The sequence below is a fragment of the Peromyscus leucopus genome, chromosome 22 (genome assembly GCF_004664715.2).
Source record: "Peromyscus leucopus breed LL Stock chromosome 22, UCI_PerLeu_2.1, whole genome shotgun sequence".
Lineage (NCBI taxonomy): Eukaryota > Metazoa > Chordata > Mammalia > Rodentia > Cricetidae > Peromyscus > Peromyscus leucopus.
In genome coordinates, this window is record NC_051081.1 from 2,425,262 (window position 1) to 2,436,869 (window position 11,608).

At 51.8% G+C, this 11,608-nt stretch overlaps 1 protein-coding gene across 2 annotated transcripts in view; it reads left to right on the forward strand.

Annotated features, from left to right (window-relative positions):
* The window catches only part of Chaf1a (chromatin assembly factor 1 subunit A), a 28,194-nt gene that overhangs the window by 12,067 nt on the left and 4,519 nt on the right, over positions 1-11,608 (forward strand). For both annotated transcript variants that reach the window (XM_028859697.2, XM_037198192.1), the window contains exons 4-11: positions 3,559-3,615; positions 4,835-5,037; positions 6,272-6,353; positions 6,606-6,674; positions 10,171-10,394; positions 10,654-10,819; positions 10,914-10,994; positions 11,454-11,546. In XM_028859697.2, the coding sequence (XP_028715530.1) occupies positions 3,559-3,615; positions 4,835-5,037; positions 6,272-6,353; positions 6,606-6,674; positions 10,171-10,394; positions 10,654-10,819; positions 10,914-10,994; positions 11,454-11,546 (975 nt within the window). The remainder of the gene's footprint in view (positions 1-3,558; positions 3,616-4,834; positions 5,038-6,271; positions 6,354-6,605; positions 6,675-10,170; positions 10,395-10,653; positions 10,820-10,913; positions 10,995-11,453; positions 11,547-11,608) is intronic.

An 11,608-nucleotide genomic window follows, 5' to 3' on the forward strand; every position in this document is an offset into this window, starting at 1 on the left:
TCCTTCTGGTATCCTATTCAGGGTGCAGCCGAACATCAAATGTTAGAGGCCCCAGGTGGGTGGGAACACCTCAGCCATATGCTGTGGCCTCTACCATCTTTCTCAAGAGGCCTGCTAACCTTTTTCCAAATAACACTTTTTAATGTAATTTAATTTTATTTTTTGTTTGGTTTTTTTCAAGATAGGGTTTCTCTGTGTAGTTTTGGTGCCTGTCCTGGCTCTCACTCTGTAGACCAGATGGCTTCGAACTCACAGAGATCCGCCTGGCTCTGTCTCCCAAGTGCTGAGATTAAAGGCGTGTGCCACCACCGCCCATTAGTTTTCTTTTTAAATGTATTTGTGTGTGTGTATGTGTATGCGCGCATGCACGCACATGCAGAGGTGAAGGCGGCATTGGGACTTGATTTAAAAAAACCTCTGATGTTAGGCTGCTCACAAGCACTTTGACCTGCTGAACTGTCTCCTTGGCCCTGTTTTATTGTTTATTTTATGGTGTTTTGAGACAGGGCCTTATTGTATAACCCCACCTTTCCTTGAACTCACAGAGATCCTCCTGCTCCTGTGGCCCAGGTGCTGGGATTTCTACTCAGCCTGACAGGGCACTATCAGATTATCTGGCATCTTCTGGATCAGGGAAGGTTCTTAGTATAGTTTCTCCACTGGCAGAAGTCAGATTTATGTGCTGTGAGACATGTCGCTCAATCTAGTGTCTGGCAACACAGGGTGTCATTCCATTCATGATGGTGACGATGCAGCCATGTTCCTGGGTCTTTGCCTTGTGCCATGTGAGCCCTGGCTGCTGGAATGTTTTCAGTTCTGCACTCTGGAAGTTTCCCGTGCTTACATTGCATTCAGCAAAGCCAGGTAAAAACTACTTGAAAGCTAGGTGCATATCTTTCATCCTAGCCCTTGGAAGGCTGTGGCAGGAGTATTGAAAGTTCCAAGGCTAGGCCTGGGCAACATAGACCTTGGCTCAAAAGACTAAGGGCAGGGAAAATTCCAGAAGAAAACTTGCATCTGTTGTGAACATGTCCAAACAATGCTGCTCAGGGCAGGAAGTGGTGCACATGGTGTACGTCTGCAGGAGGGCACGCCAGGTGCTATGTAGATGCTGCTGAGCTATGTGGGCGGGCGGGCAGGGTTGCTCTGGTGCTCGTACTCTGGTGCTATGTGCTGACGTGTGAGGCAGGAGGATCTTTTGAATCCAGGGCTTAAGCCCAGCATGGGAAGCACAGGTGATCCTACCCCACACAGATACTTTGGGGCTGTGCTCGTCCAGGGCAGGAAGCTCTGGTGGGTTCCAGGCCTGATGATGCTCACCTGCCAGCAGGAGCATCAGGAGTTCAAGGCCAGCCTAGGCTACATGAGACCTGTCTAAAAATAAATCTGTAGTAAATACCTTTCTAGTCCCAGTGTTGTTCCTCAGTATACTGTGAAGTCCCCTGCTGTGTGTGTGTGTGTCTCCTCTCTTCTCTATCTCTGCATGTGAGGTTCCACACTTCTCACAGAAGAACTTTGAATGTGTCTTGGTTGCTAGGTATCCTGAGCTCTCTGTGGAGAGGCCTCTGTGGAGGCTACAGTTCCTGCATGTTCTGTGCCTTCTCTTGGATAGGTGTCTCTGGTGTCCCCTTCCTATCCCAGGCACCATACTTGCTGGGTGTCCACAAGTTGTTAGAGGGCTTGCATCTGTAGTCAGCCCCTTGCCTTCAGCTGGGCCCTCTCAGCAGTCTCTCCCCTGGCTTAGAAAGAGGGGTACCACAGAGAGCCCTGTCCCTGTGAGTGGGTGGGTAGAACTAACAGGCCAGCCTTGCTTGTCTCTTGACAGGTTCTCTGTAGCCCTGGCTAGCCTCAAACTCTCACGGACACCTGAAAAGCCCTTGTTGAGATTGCCTAGCAATGTGGTGGTGTGGTCACCACATACTCAGTGGAGACTGAAATCAGCCCATGGCCCTGCAGCCAGTGCTGTGTCCTGCTGCCTCTACCTTGGTCTTCTTAGCTAAGACTCAGCTGAGACTGAGTTCTATCCACCATTGAGCCTCTCCTCAAATCTAAAAGGAACCCACAGAGTGATTTCTCCCCTGCTTTTTGTGTGTAGAACCCAGACCCTTAAACATGTGCAAGTCCAGCACTCTACCATTGAGCCAGGCACCCAGACCCTAGTTTGTACTTACTCCCTCACTAAGTCGCCCCGATCCTGCAGAAGGGCAAAGACTACAGGCCTGGGTCATGGGCCCAGCCCAAGGTGACCTGCCACTTTCTAAAAAGTATCTGGCAGACATGTGATGGCATGCCTGGCAGGTACAGGCCCAGGGTTCAACTCCAGCACCACACAGAACTCAGGCTCATTTGTACCAGGAAGAGCTTCATTTGGACCTTGCAGAAAAGACTGAACATGGTAGGATTAGGAGGAGCTGGATTCTAGCTCGGGGCTGTCCACTGCTGCTTACAGTCATTCTTATCTGTTCAATTTACCTGAGTAAGGCCTTTGCACTCTGACCCTATTACAATCTTTGGTACAGTTGCTGGAAAAGGCTTTTGCAACAATGTTTCTGTTTTGTTTCTACTTATGTCTCAATAAAGAAGAGGAGATGGGAGGGCACTCCACCCCTGAGCCATGTCCCCTCACTTGGGGATTCTAGGTAGGGGCTCCACCCCTACCATATCCTCAGCCCTTAACTTGGGACTCCCAGGCAGAAGGCTCTACCCCTGATCATGCCTCCAGCCCCTCACTGGGGGATTCTACCTATGAACTGTATATACTTGACAAACAATCTTTGTAGGTTGGTTCCTGTGTGAGAATGGAGGCCAGAAGACAGCCTTCATTATTGGTCTTCAGGCATTATCTACCCTTTTGGGGGTGGGGGTAAGGGCACAAGGTCTCACTGTGTCTCCCTGGCTGGCTCTGTCTGCTAGTGTTGGTTAAGTGGCAGCCATGCCAACAGAGGAGAGTGCTGGAGGAGTCCTGGAAGAATCACGAACCATGGTTACCTTTCTATAGCTTTATTGGGAGAGAAAAAGAGAGGGAGGAAGGGAGAGAGAGAGATACAGCTACAGAGACACTGCACGGAGGAGGGAGAATACAGGAGAGGCCATATGGAAAGAGAGCACACAGAGGGCACGCCCGCTTTTTAGGCTGGGACGCTGTCACAGGCTGGTGACATAATTAAGGACATAATCCTTATACACAGTGCTGAAACTAAAGGCATGGCCACCACAATGAGCTTCTCACGCCCTTGGGCTTAGGCCAGCTAATTGAAGTAGACTGCCAGCTGGGGACCCCAGGGATCTTCCTGTCTTCTGGTCCCTGGTGCTGGGATGAAAAGTGTCCATCATTACACCTGGCTCTTTCTGTGTTGGGCCTTAGTCGGTTCTTGGTGTTTCAAGATAAAGTCAACTGCTAAATCACCCGGCTCTCCTGGGGCTTAAAGACTGTACCCATGATGTCCCCTGCAGGCTCCCGGCCCTGCCGCCCTTCCCATGGGCTGGGATGGAGTCCCATGGGAATGTGGGTGGAGTTCCTCCAGAATGTGACCTAAGCTCTTCTGTCTTTCTTTTTAGGTTGCCAAGAAACTGGTGAGAGGCTCCACAGAGAAGGGCAGGAGCAAACTGCACAGAGTAAGGCCCTCCTGGCTTCTGAGCCTCGTGCTTCGGGGCTCAGCTGCTTGTGCTGCATTGCACTAACAGTGGTGATAGACTGGGTGTCCTGAGTGTGCGGGTCCTGCCTGGGTCTCTGCTAGCCAGTGTGGGTAGGGGAAAAGCTCCCTTCAAAGGGGCATTGAGTTCAGATCCAACCAGGGCTACATAGTGAGTCAAAAACAAAACAAATAACTTTGTTATAGGTATGCTCTCCTTGGAAGGGTGTGAGGTAGGTTCACATGGAAGTGGCCCCAGACAGTGCAGAAGCGACAGCTGCTTGTGGCTTTTCAGTCTGGGGTCACCATGTGGCCCATGGGGGCGGGGAAAACACTCTAATGTGGAAAAGTTTAGGCCCTGCTGTGCCTGCTGGGCTACACAGCCCCTTTGCAGTGAGGAAGGGGTGTTGTGCCAGTTGGTATTCCTTAGACTTTTGGTATTGGAGGGTTGGTATGGGAAAGGCAAGCTATTTGCATGCTGAACGTGCTGGTCCTCTGAGGTATACCCCAGTCCTGTCTGTTGCATCTGCTTACTTAGACAGAGGCTCACTGTGTAGTCCAGGCTGGCCCTGGTCTCCCAGTGACAGGATGGCATGCCCACACCGCCAGGTACAATTCAGCCCGTGTGAGAACAGCACACATGCAGGTGCAGCAGCCAGGCTGAGTCTGCAGGACTTCTGTCTCCTTAGTGACAACTGGGAACAGACCAGGCCTACAGTGCAGTCAGGCCTGCACATCCTGCCCAGTCCAGACTGCCTCTCTTGGCCAGGAAGTAACACTTGGTGGGCTGTGCCTCAGCACGCAGTTGCAAAACATGCTGGAGTCCCAAGCACAGAGAAACCACCCGACACAGGCCTGTTGCAACAGCTGCCCCATGTCCACAGGCTTTAGTACAGGAAGACTTGAAGTCCTTTTCCAAGCTGGACGCTCCACTCGGGCTCCAGTGTAGAGAGATCTACTGGGCTAGAGCTCAGTCGCAGAAAGTTCTGTGCTGGGTATTGGGGTCCAACCCAGGACTCTGGTTAACACTTACCCACGAGGCTCCTGTCCTTACCTCAGCCCAGTTTCTCATTTCAAAAGAAATCAAGTCATGCTTGAGTATATGTTGGAAATGTGAGTCAGCCTGGGCTACATGGAGCACTGTCGCTTGGCAGTTCTCGCCATGGGTCACCTGTGGGGCGCCTTTGCTGCTGTCTTCATAGGACAGAGAACAGCAGAGGGAGGAGAAGGAAAAGCTGAGGGAGGAGACACGGCGAGCCAAGGAGGAGGCTCGGAGGAGGAAGGAGGAGGAGAAGGAGCTGAAGGAGAAGGAGCGGAGGGAGAAGCGGGAGAAGGACGAGAAGGAGAAGGCGGAGAAGCAGCGGCTCAAGGAGGAGCGACGCAAGGAGCGGCAGGAGGCTCTGGAGTGAGTGCCGGGCCCAGAGGCTCCCCAGCAGTGTTCTGATTCCTTCTGTCTCTCCTGCCGGAGCCGGACTGCAGAGCGGGCAGTTGGCTTCTGGCCTCTGTTCTTTCTGTGGGACTGCAGGCTTTGTCTGGCAGTGGTTCCTAGGCTGCTGGAGGTTTTGGTGTAGACACTCTGGTCCTATCAGAATTTCGTCCTCAGTTTCCTAACTGGGCTGTTGCCTCAGTGGACAACCACTGTGTCCTGTGAGGTTTTGACCTAAAGGAGTTCACAGCAGCTCTTGTAAAAGGTTCTATCATGATAGAGCTGTTTTGTTTTGTGTTTCCAAGATGGGGTTTCTCTGTGTAGCCCTGTGTCCTGGAACTTACTTTGTAGACCAGGCTGGCCTCAAACTCGCAGAGATCCTCCTGCCTCTGCCTCCCGAGTGCTGAGATTAAAGGTGTGCGCCGCCATGCCTGGCCACAAAAAAGCATTCTTTGTGCTTTGCAAGTAGGTGGTTGAAACTAATAATGGCAAGTGATTTTTGAACAAGTGAGGCATGTTGCTAAAGATGACCTTGGAATTTTGATTCTCCTGCCTCCACGTAGTGCTGGGATGATTGGCAGGTACCACCACATCTGGCTTTTGATGTGTTGGAGCTGGAACCCAGGGCCTAGTACATGACAGGCCATCCATCACTCTACCCACTGAGCCCCAAACCATCAAGAACTTTATATTGATGAGCAAGTGTGGTACCGCCTTTAATCTGCACCCATGCTGGGGGATTCTGTGAATTGCAGATTAGCTTTGTCTACAGAGTGAGACCCTATCTCAAAATATTTTTTGAAGATGTATTTATTATATATACAGTGTTTTGCCTGCATGTGCACCTTCGTGCCAGAAGAGGGCATCAGATTTCATTGTAGGAGGTTGTGAGCCACCATGTGGTTGCTGAGAATTGAATTCGGGACCTCTGTAAGAGCAACCAGTGCTCTTAACTGCTGAGACATCTATCCAGCCCCTCAAAATAATTTTATATGGAGATTTAGGATACCTGTAGTGTCAGCACTCAGGATGAGGCAAGGGGATTGCTGTTGCCAACCTGGGGTTGCATATCAAAACTGTCTCAGTAGCAAAGAAAAGTTTTGTGGTGGTGTGCATTTTGCTTTGTTAGTCCCAGTGCCACAGCTTTGTCACAGCACAGCAGGAAGATGAGGGTGATTCCGGGCTCACACAGTTCATGTCTCCTGTCTCCCAGGGCTAAACTGGAGGAGAAGAGGAAGAAAGAAGAGGAGAAGCGGATACGGGAGGAAGAGAAGCGGTTACGGGAGGAAGAGAAGGTAGCCTGGCTGCCTGCCCTGCCCCTCTTGGACACTGTGGCACCAGAGTGCTTTCTTTCTGGGTCTCTGTTGGGGCGGTGGGCTCTATGGGAACTGTGTGCTCACTCAGATCCCACCTTGTCTCCCTCGGCTGCCATCAGCATGAGCACCATGGGCAGACGCCTCATGGGATGGGGTTTTGAGAGCCTGCAAGCACAATATTGCCTTCCCAGAGTGCCCTGGGATAACTGTGGTGTCCTGTCCCTACCACAGCGCATTAAGGCAGAGAAGGCAGAGATCACCAGGTTCTTCCAGAAGCCAAAGACTCCGCAGGCCCCCAAGGTGAGCACTACATCAGCTCCGGTTACAGCAGACTCTGCATGCTTTTTTGTGTGTGAGTGTGTAGGCCAGGTGCTGGTGTCCTCTGTTGCTCTCCACCTTATTTTCAAAATTTATTTTATTTCTAATTGTGAGTTTGTCCCCATTCACCATTTTTTGAGACCATCTCTGGTTGTACTGATTGTCTAGCTTGGTTGGAACTAACCTGTGGCTAGCATTGAGACCCTAGGTACAAAGAGGCTCAAGGTGCTGGAGAAGTGGGTGACCTGATGCCAACCTTTCACCCAGTCGGCTCCCCTCACTGCCGGCTCTCAGGCCCCATTTCCTGACATACTGTGGCATCTGCTGCTTAAACACTGGTCCCACAGTAACTTTGGTGGCTTGGGTGTTTCAGACTCTGGCCCTGACGTATTGAGATCTAGTTGAGTGTCGTTTCCCAGGCCGTGCTAGAGTTGGCTGTGTAGGCTGGGTAGTCTTGAACTCACCATCTTCCTTTAGGAAGGAAGGACTGAGCACGTGGCAGGAGCTGAGCATGGTCTTACATTTGCATGCACTGTGTCATCTTAGTCACCTGGCCAGCATGATTCAGCACGGTGCTGTAGGTTCCGGTGACAGTTCCCTAAGGCTACCTGGAAATGGCCTTGCTTATTGGGAAAGCTGCAGTGACCCTGGCCAGCTCGCACCATGTGGGAACTGACGCTGAAGGTGGCCCCTCCCATCCTGCAGCTGCTCTGTTACCTTAGCCTGTGGGTAACAGGCTTGTTATGTCCTTGTCAGCTCAGTGGAGCATCCTGTGTCCACTTGATGAGCCTGTTCTTTTCCTCCATCAACCCCCAGCTAATTAACCTGTGAATCAGCAGGTTTGGCTCAGCATCAGCTGATTGGCCCATGGCCAGAGCCAGTGACAAAACCCACTCATCTTATGATAGAAAGACTGGGGAAGGGCTTTGGGGGTCCCGTGAGGATGGCCCTGCTCTAGGCTGCACTGTGTTACGGTGGCCTGCTATCTCCTCTGGACTTTATCCCTTCCTGTTCTGTTGGCTGTTGTTTGGGTTTTTGCTTGGAAAGTAGTATGTTCTGTGGCTTTGGCTCTGCTCTAATTAGGGAGGGTTGAGGTTTAGAGCGATGTGATGTGGCATCCAAATCAAGTCCTCTGCAAAACAACATACATACTTAATCCATGAGCCATCTCCTCTCACCTTGGCTTATGATTATTGGGTGAAGGTGTGAGTGCACATGCCATCACACACATGTGGAGCTAAGAACACAGCTTAAAGGAATCAGCTCTCTCCACTGTGGGTCCTGGGGATTGAACTTGAGTCATCAGGTTTGGTAGCAAGTACTTTTACTCTGAATCATTTTGTTGGCCCCTGATTTGTCTTTTTATTATTTATTACTGTATAGTGTGTGTGCATGGACAGAAATAAGAACAATTTCCTGTAGTTGTTTTTCTCCTCTCACCAAAGATGGGTTCTCAGACTCAAAGCTTGTTACAAGGCACGGGTAACAAGCTTTTGCCCTGCTGAGTCAACCCTTTTTTTGGTTTTTGGTTTTGTTTTTGTTTTTTTGAGACAGGGTTTCTCTGCGTAGTTTTGGTGCCTGTCCTGGATCTTGCTCTGTAGACTAGGCTGGCCTCGAACTGACAGAGATCTGCCTCACTCTGCCTCTCAAATGCTTAGATTAGAGGCGTGCACCATCACCGCCCCACCTACCCGCCAGCCCTTCTTAGTATATTAGATCTGCATTCTGCCCAGTGGCCCAGCCCTTAGCTTGCTTGGAGTGTTGGAATCCTGGGTGCTCAGCTGGGTTGTGACTGTCTCCTGTCTTCCTAATGCTACTGGCTCCTGGCCCCAGGGGAACAGTTGCTGGTTCTCTGCCTCAAGGCTTTGGGAAGTCTCAGGGAGCACTGGGACATGCTGGAGCTTGGCTGTTCTCCAAGAGTCCACAAGGCCAGGCTTAAGTGGCATGGCTTTTAGGGGTTCCCGAGCTCTCCACCAACTACGCAGTTGGCCATGCACAGTACAGCCCTTGTATGGGCTTACAATGGCATTCAGAGAACTTGAAATCACAGCCAGTGGTGGGATGACGAGTCCAGCCATTGGGCCACATGTCTGGATGTGGACTCTGTCGGCGACTCTTGTGTTTTCACTGTAAAACTCTTGGGGGGTGGGGTGTTGAGACAGGCTTTCACCGTATAACAGTCCTAGCTGTTTTGAAACTCGCTTTGTAGACTAGGCTGGCCTCGAACTCACAGAGATCCACCTGCCTCTGCCTCCCGAATGCTGGGATTAAAGCCATGCACCACCACCAGTTGTGAGACTCTTGATGAATGATGAACCTGTCCGTCCACTGGTTCTCAGTCCCTAACCCCCAGCATTGTCAGAAGAAGGAGTTCGCTCTGAGCTCTGCCACATGCCTTCCCTGAAGCCCCAACCAATGCTTGTCTCTGGTCCAGGTTCACACATTAAAACGGTTTTCTGCCTGGGCAGGGGTGGCGCACGCCTTTAATCCCAGCACTTGGGAGGCAGAGCCAGGCGGATCTCTGTGAGTTTGAGGCCATCTGGTCTACAGGGCGAGACCCAGGACAGGCAACAAAACTACACAGAGAAACCCCATCTCGAAAACAAAAAACAAAACTGGTTTTCTGGGGCTGGGGAGATGGGCTAAGCAGTAAAGAGCATTGGTTGCTCTTCCAGAGGTCCTGAGTTCAATTCCCAGTGACCACATGATAGCTCACAACCATCTATAATAAAATCTGATGGCCTGTTCTGGTATGCAGAACACTCATAAATAAAACAAAAAACAAAAACTGGTTTTCCAGAACTCACAGTGACTGACAAAAGTTGGGGGCTAAAAAGCTCTCACCATGATTAAGATCTGGAGGCCAGGAACAAGGGAGATGGCTTGCATGGTGTATATAAACTCACATAACAAAATGAATGGAGACTTCTTGTGGATTTTTGTTATATATGTATGGATGTTTTGCCTGCATGTATGTCTGTGCATCACATGCACGAAGTGCCCATAGAGAACACAAGGACAGCATCCTCTGGAACCAGAGTTACAGCTGTCATGTTGGTGTTGGGATTTGAATCTGGGTCCTCTGGAAGAGCAGCCAGTGGTCTTAACTGCTGAGCCATCTCTCCAGCCCCTCAATAAATAAACAGAATGTGGAGGCCAGGTTTGTCAGTCCATGATTGTCACCTCAGCAGGCTGAGATGGGAGAGTTGTGAGTTTGAGGCCAACCCGGGCTACTGCAAGGCTGTGTCTCCACAGGTAGGGTTGAAAGGCCAACAGGGTAGAGGTAGTTCTCAAGTGGCCTTGTCTGAAATCCACCCCCATCACTGCAAAGAAGGAAGACCCCGAAGTCTTCCAGCACCCAAGCAGCTTCCTTTGGCCACTCTAGCCTGTCAGAGCTTGCACAGCCTCTGACCTGAGCACCTGAACTTTCTACAGTGCACTCACCTGCCAGCATTGCATTGGGTTGTTCCTATTGCAGACCCTGGCCGGCTCCTGTGGTAAGTTTGCCCCATTTGAAATCAAAGAACACATGATGCTGGCTCCACGGTGCCGGGCTGCCTTGGACCAGGACCTGTGTGATCAGCTGGACCAGCTCCTGCAGCAGCAGAGTGGGGCCAGCTCCTTCCTCAGCGACCTGAAAGGCCGCCTGCCCCTGAGGTCAGGACCTACCCAGATCTGCAGCCGTAACACCAACATGGACAGGTGAGATCTGGCAAGCCAGGCCACAGGAGAACCTAGAAGGTGGCTCCATGCTGCTCATTGCTGCTGACCCCTAGGGTCACCATCTCCCTGGGCGTCTTTCTTGGTTGCTAGAGTATGTTACAGAGGGCCTCTGGGGCACAGCATGGCACCTCCTCTGCCCTGTGTGCAACAGGAAGGGCAGTCCTGAGCAGTTCCTGGACAGGCAGGTCACATGGCGGCCAGCCATGAGCACAGTACCGAGCACGGTCTGACCACCCAGGGACGTGATCATTGTGGAGAACAAGGTGGATGGCGTGCCTGAGAGGAGGAGCTTTGGCCGCATGAAGCTCTTGCAGTTCTCAGAGAACCACCGGCCAGCATACTGGGGGACGTGGAACAAGAAGACAGCAGTCATCCGCCCCCGTGACCCCTGGGCCCAGGACAAGGTGAGCCCTGGGGTTGGGGTCCCCATCCCTGGAGGGGGGTGCGGCTGCTCTGTGCTACTTCACACCATGTTGCTCATGCGCGTTCTCCCTCCAGAACCTTCTTGATTATGAGGTGGACAGTGACGACGAGTGGGAAGAGGAGGAACCTGGAGAGTCCTTGTCCCACAGTGAGGGGGTGAGTAACCCCGGTGGGGTCCAGTAGCCTCCGCACCAGCTGTGGGAGCCACTGTGCAGTTGGCTGATGTGGGGCAGGCCATGGAATCTGAAGTTCTGGTCCTGCTTGGACTAGGAAGTGCTTGCTGCCCCAGCTCCCCCAGTCACGGACAAACTATTGGAGCCACACTTGGCCCTATGAGTCCCTTCTTCCTCTGCCTACATGAACTGTTTCTGCCTGTCTCCCCAGCCTCCTGTGACCTAATGGGGTCCTGCTAACACCGATGCAGGTGTGCCTAGATATACTGGGGCACTGGGGATGAGCTAGGGCACGCGCAAGGCCAATGCTGGCCCCTCGGCAAGCTCTGCAAGCCCTTCAGTACCTGCATGGGTACTTGTGTTTATGTGAGACCAGACTGGCCTTGAACTCTGACGTCTGTGTTCTGTGCATGTGTGAGCTCTTCTCTTCTTTCTCTTCAAGGATGAGGATGATGACATGGGGGAAGATGAGGATGAGGACGATGGCTTCTTTGTGCCCCATGGGTACCTGTCTGAGGACGAAGGCGTGACTGAGGTGAGGGCTCCTGCCCAGGCTGGTTGCAGGGTATTGGGATGATTAGTGGCTGTGGCTTGGGT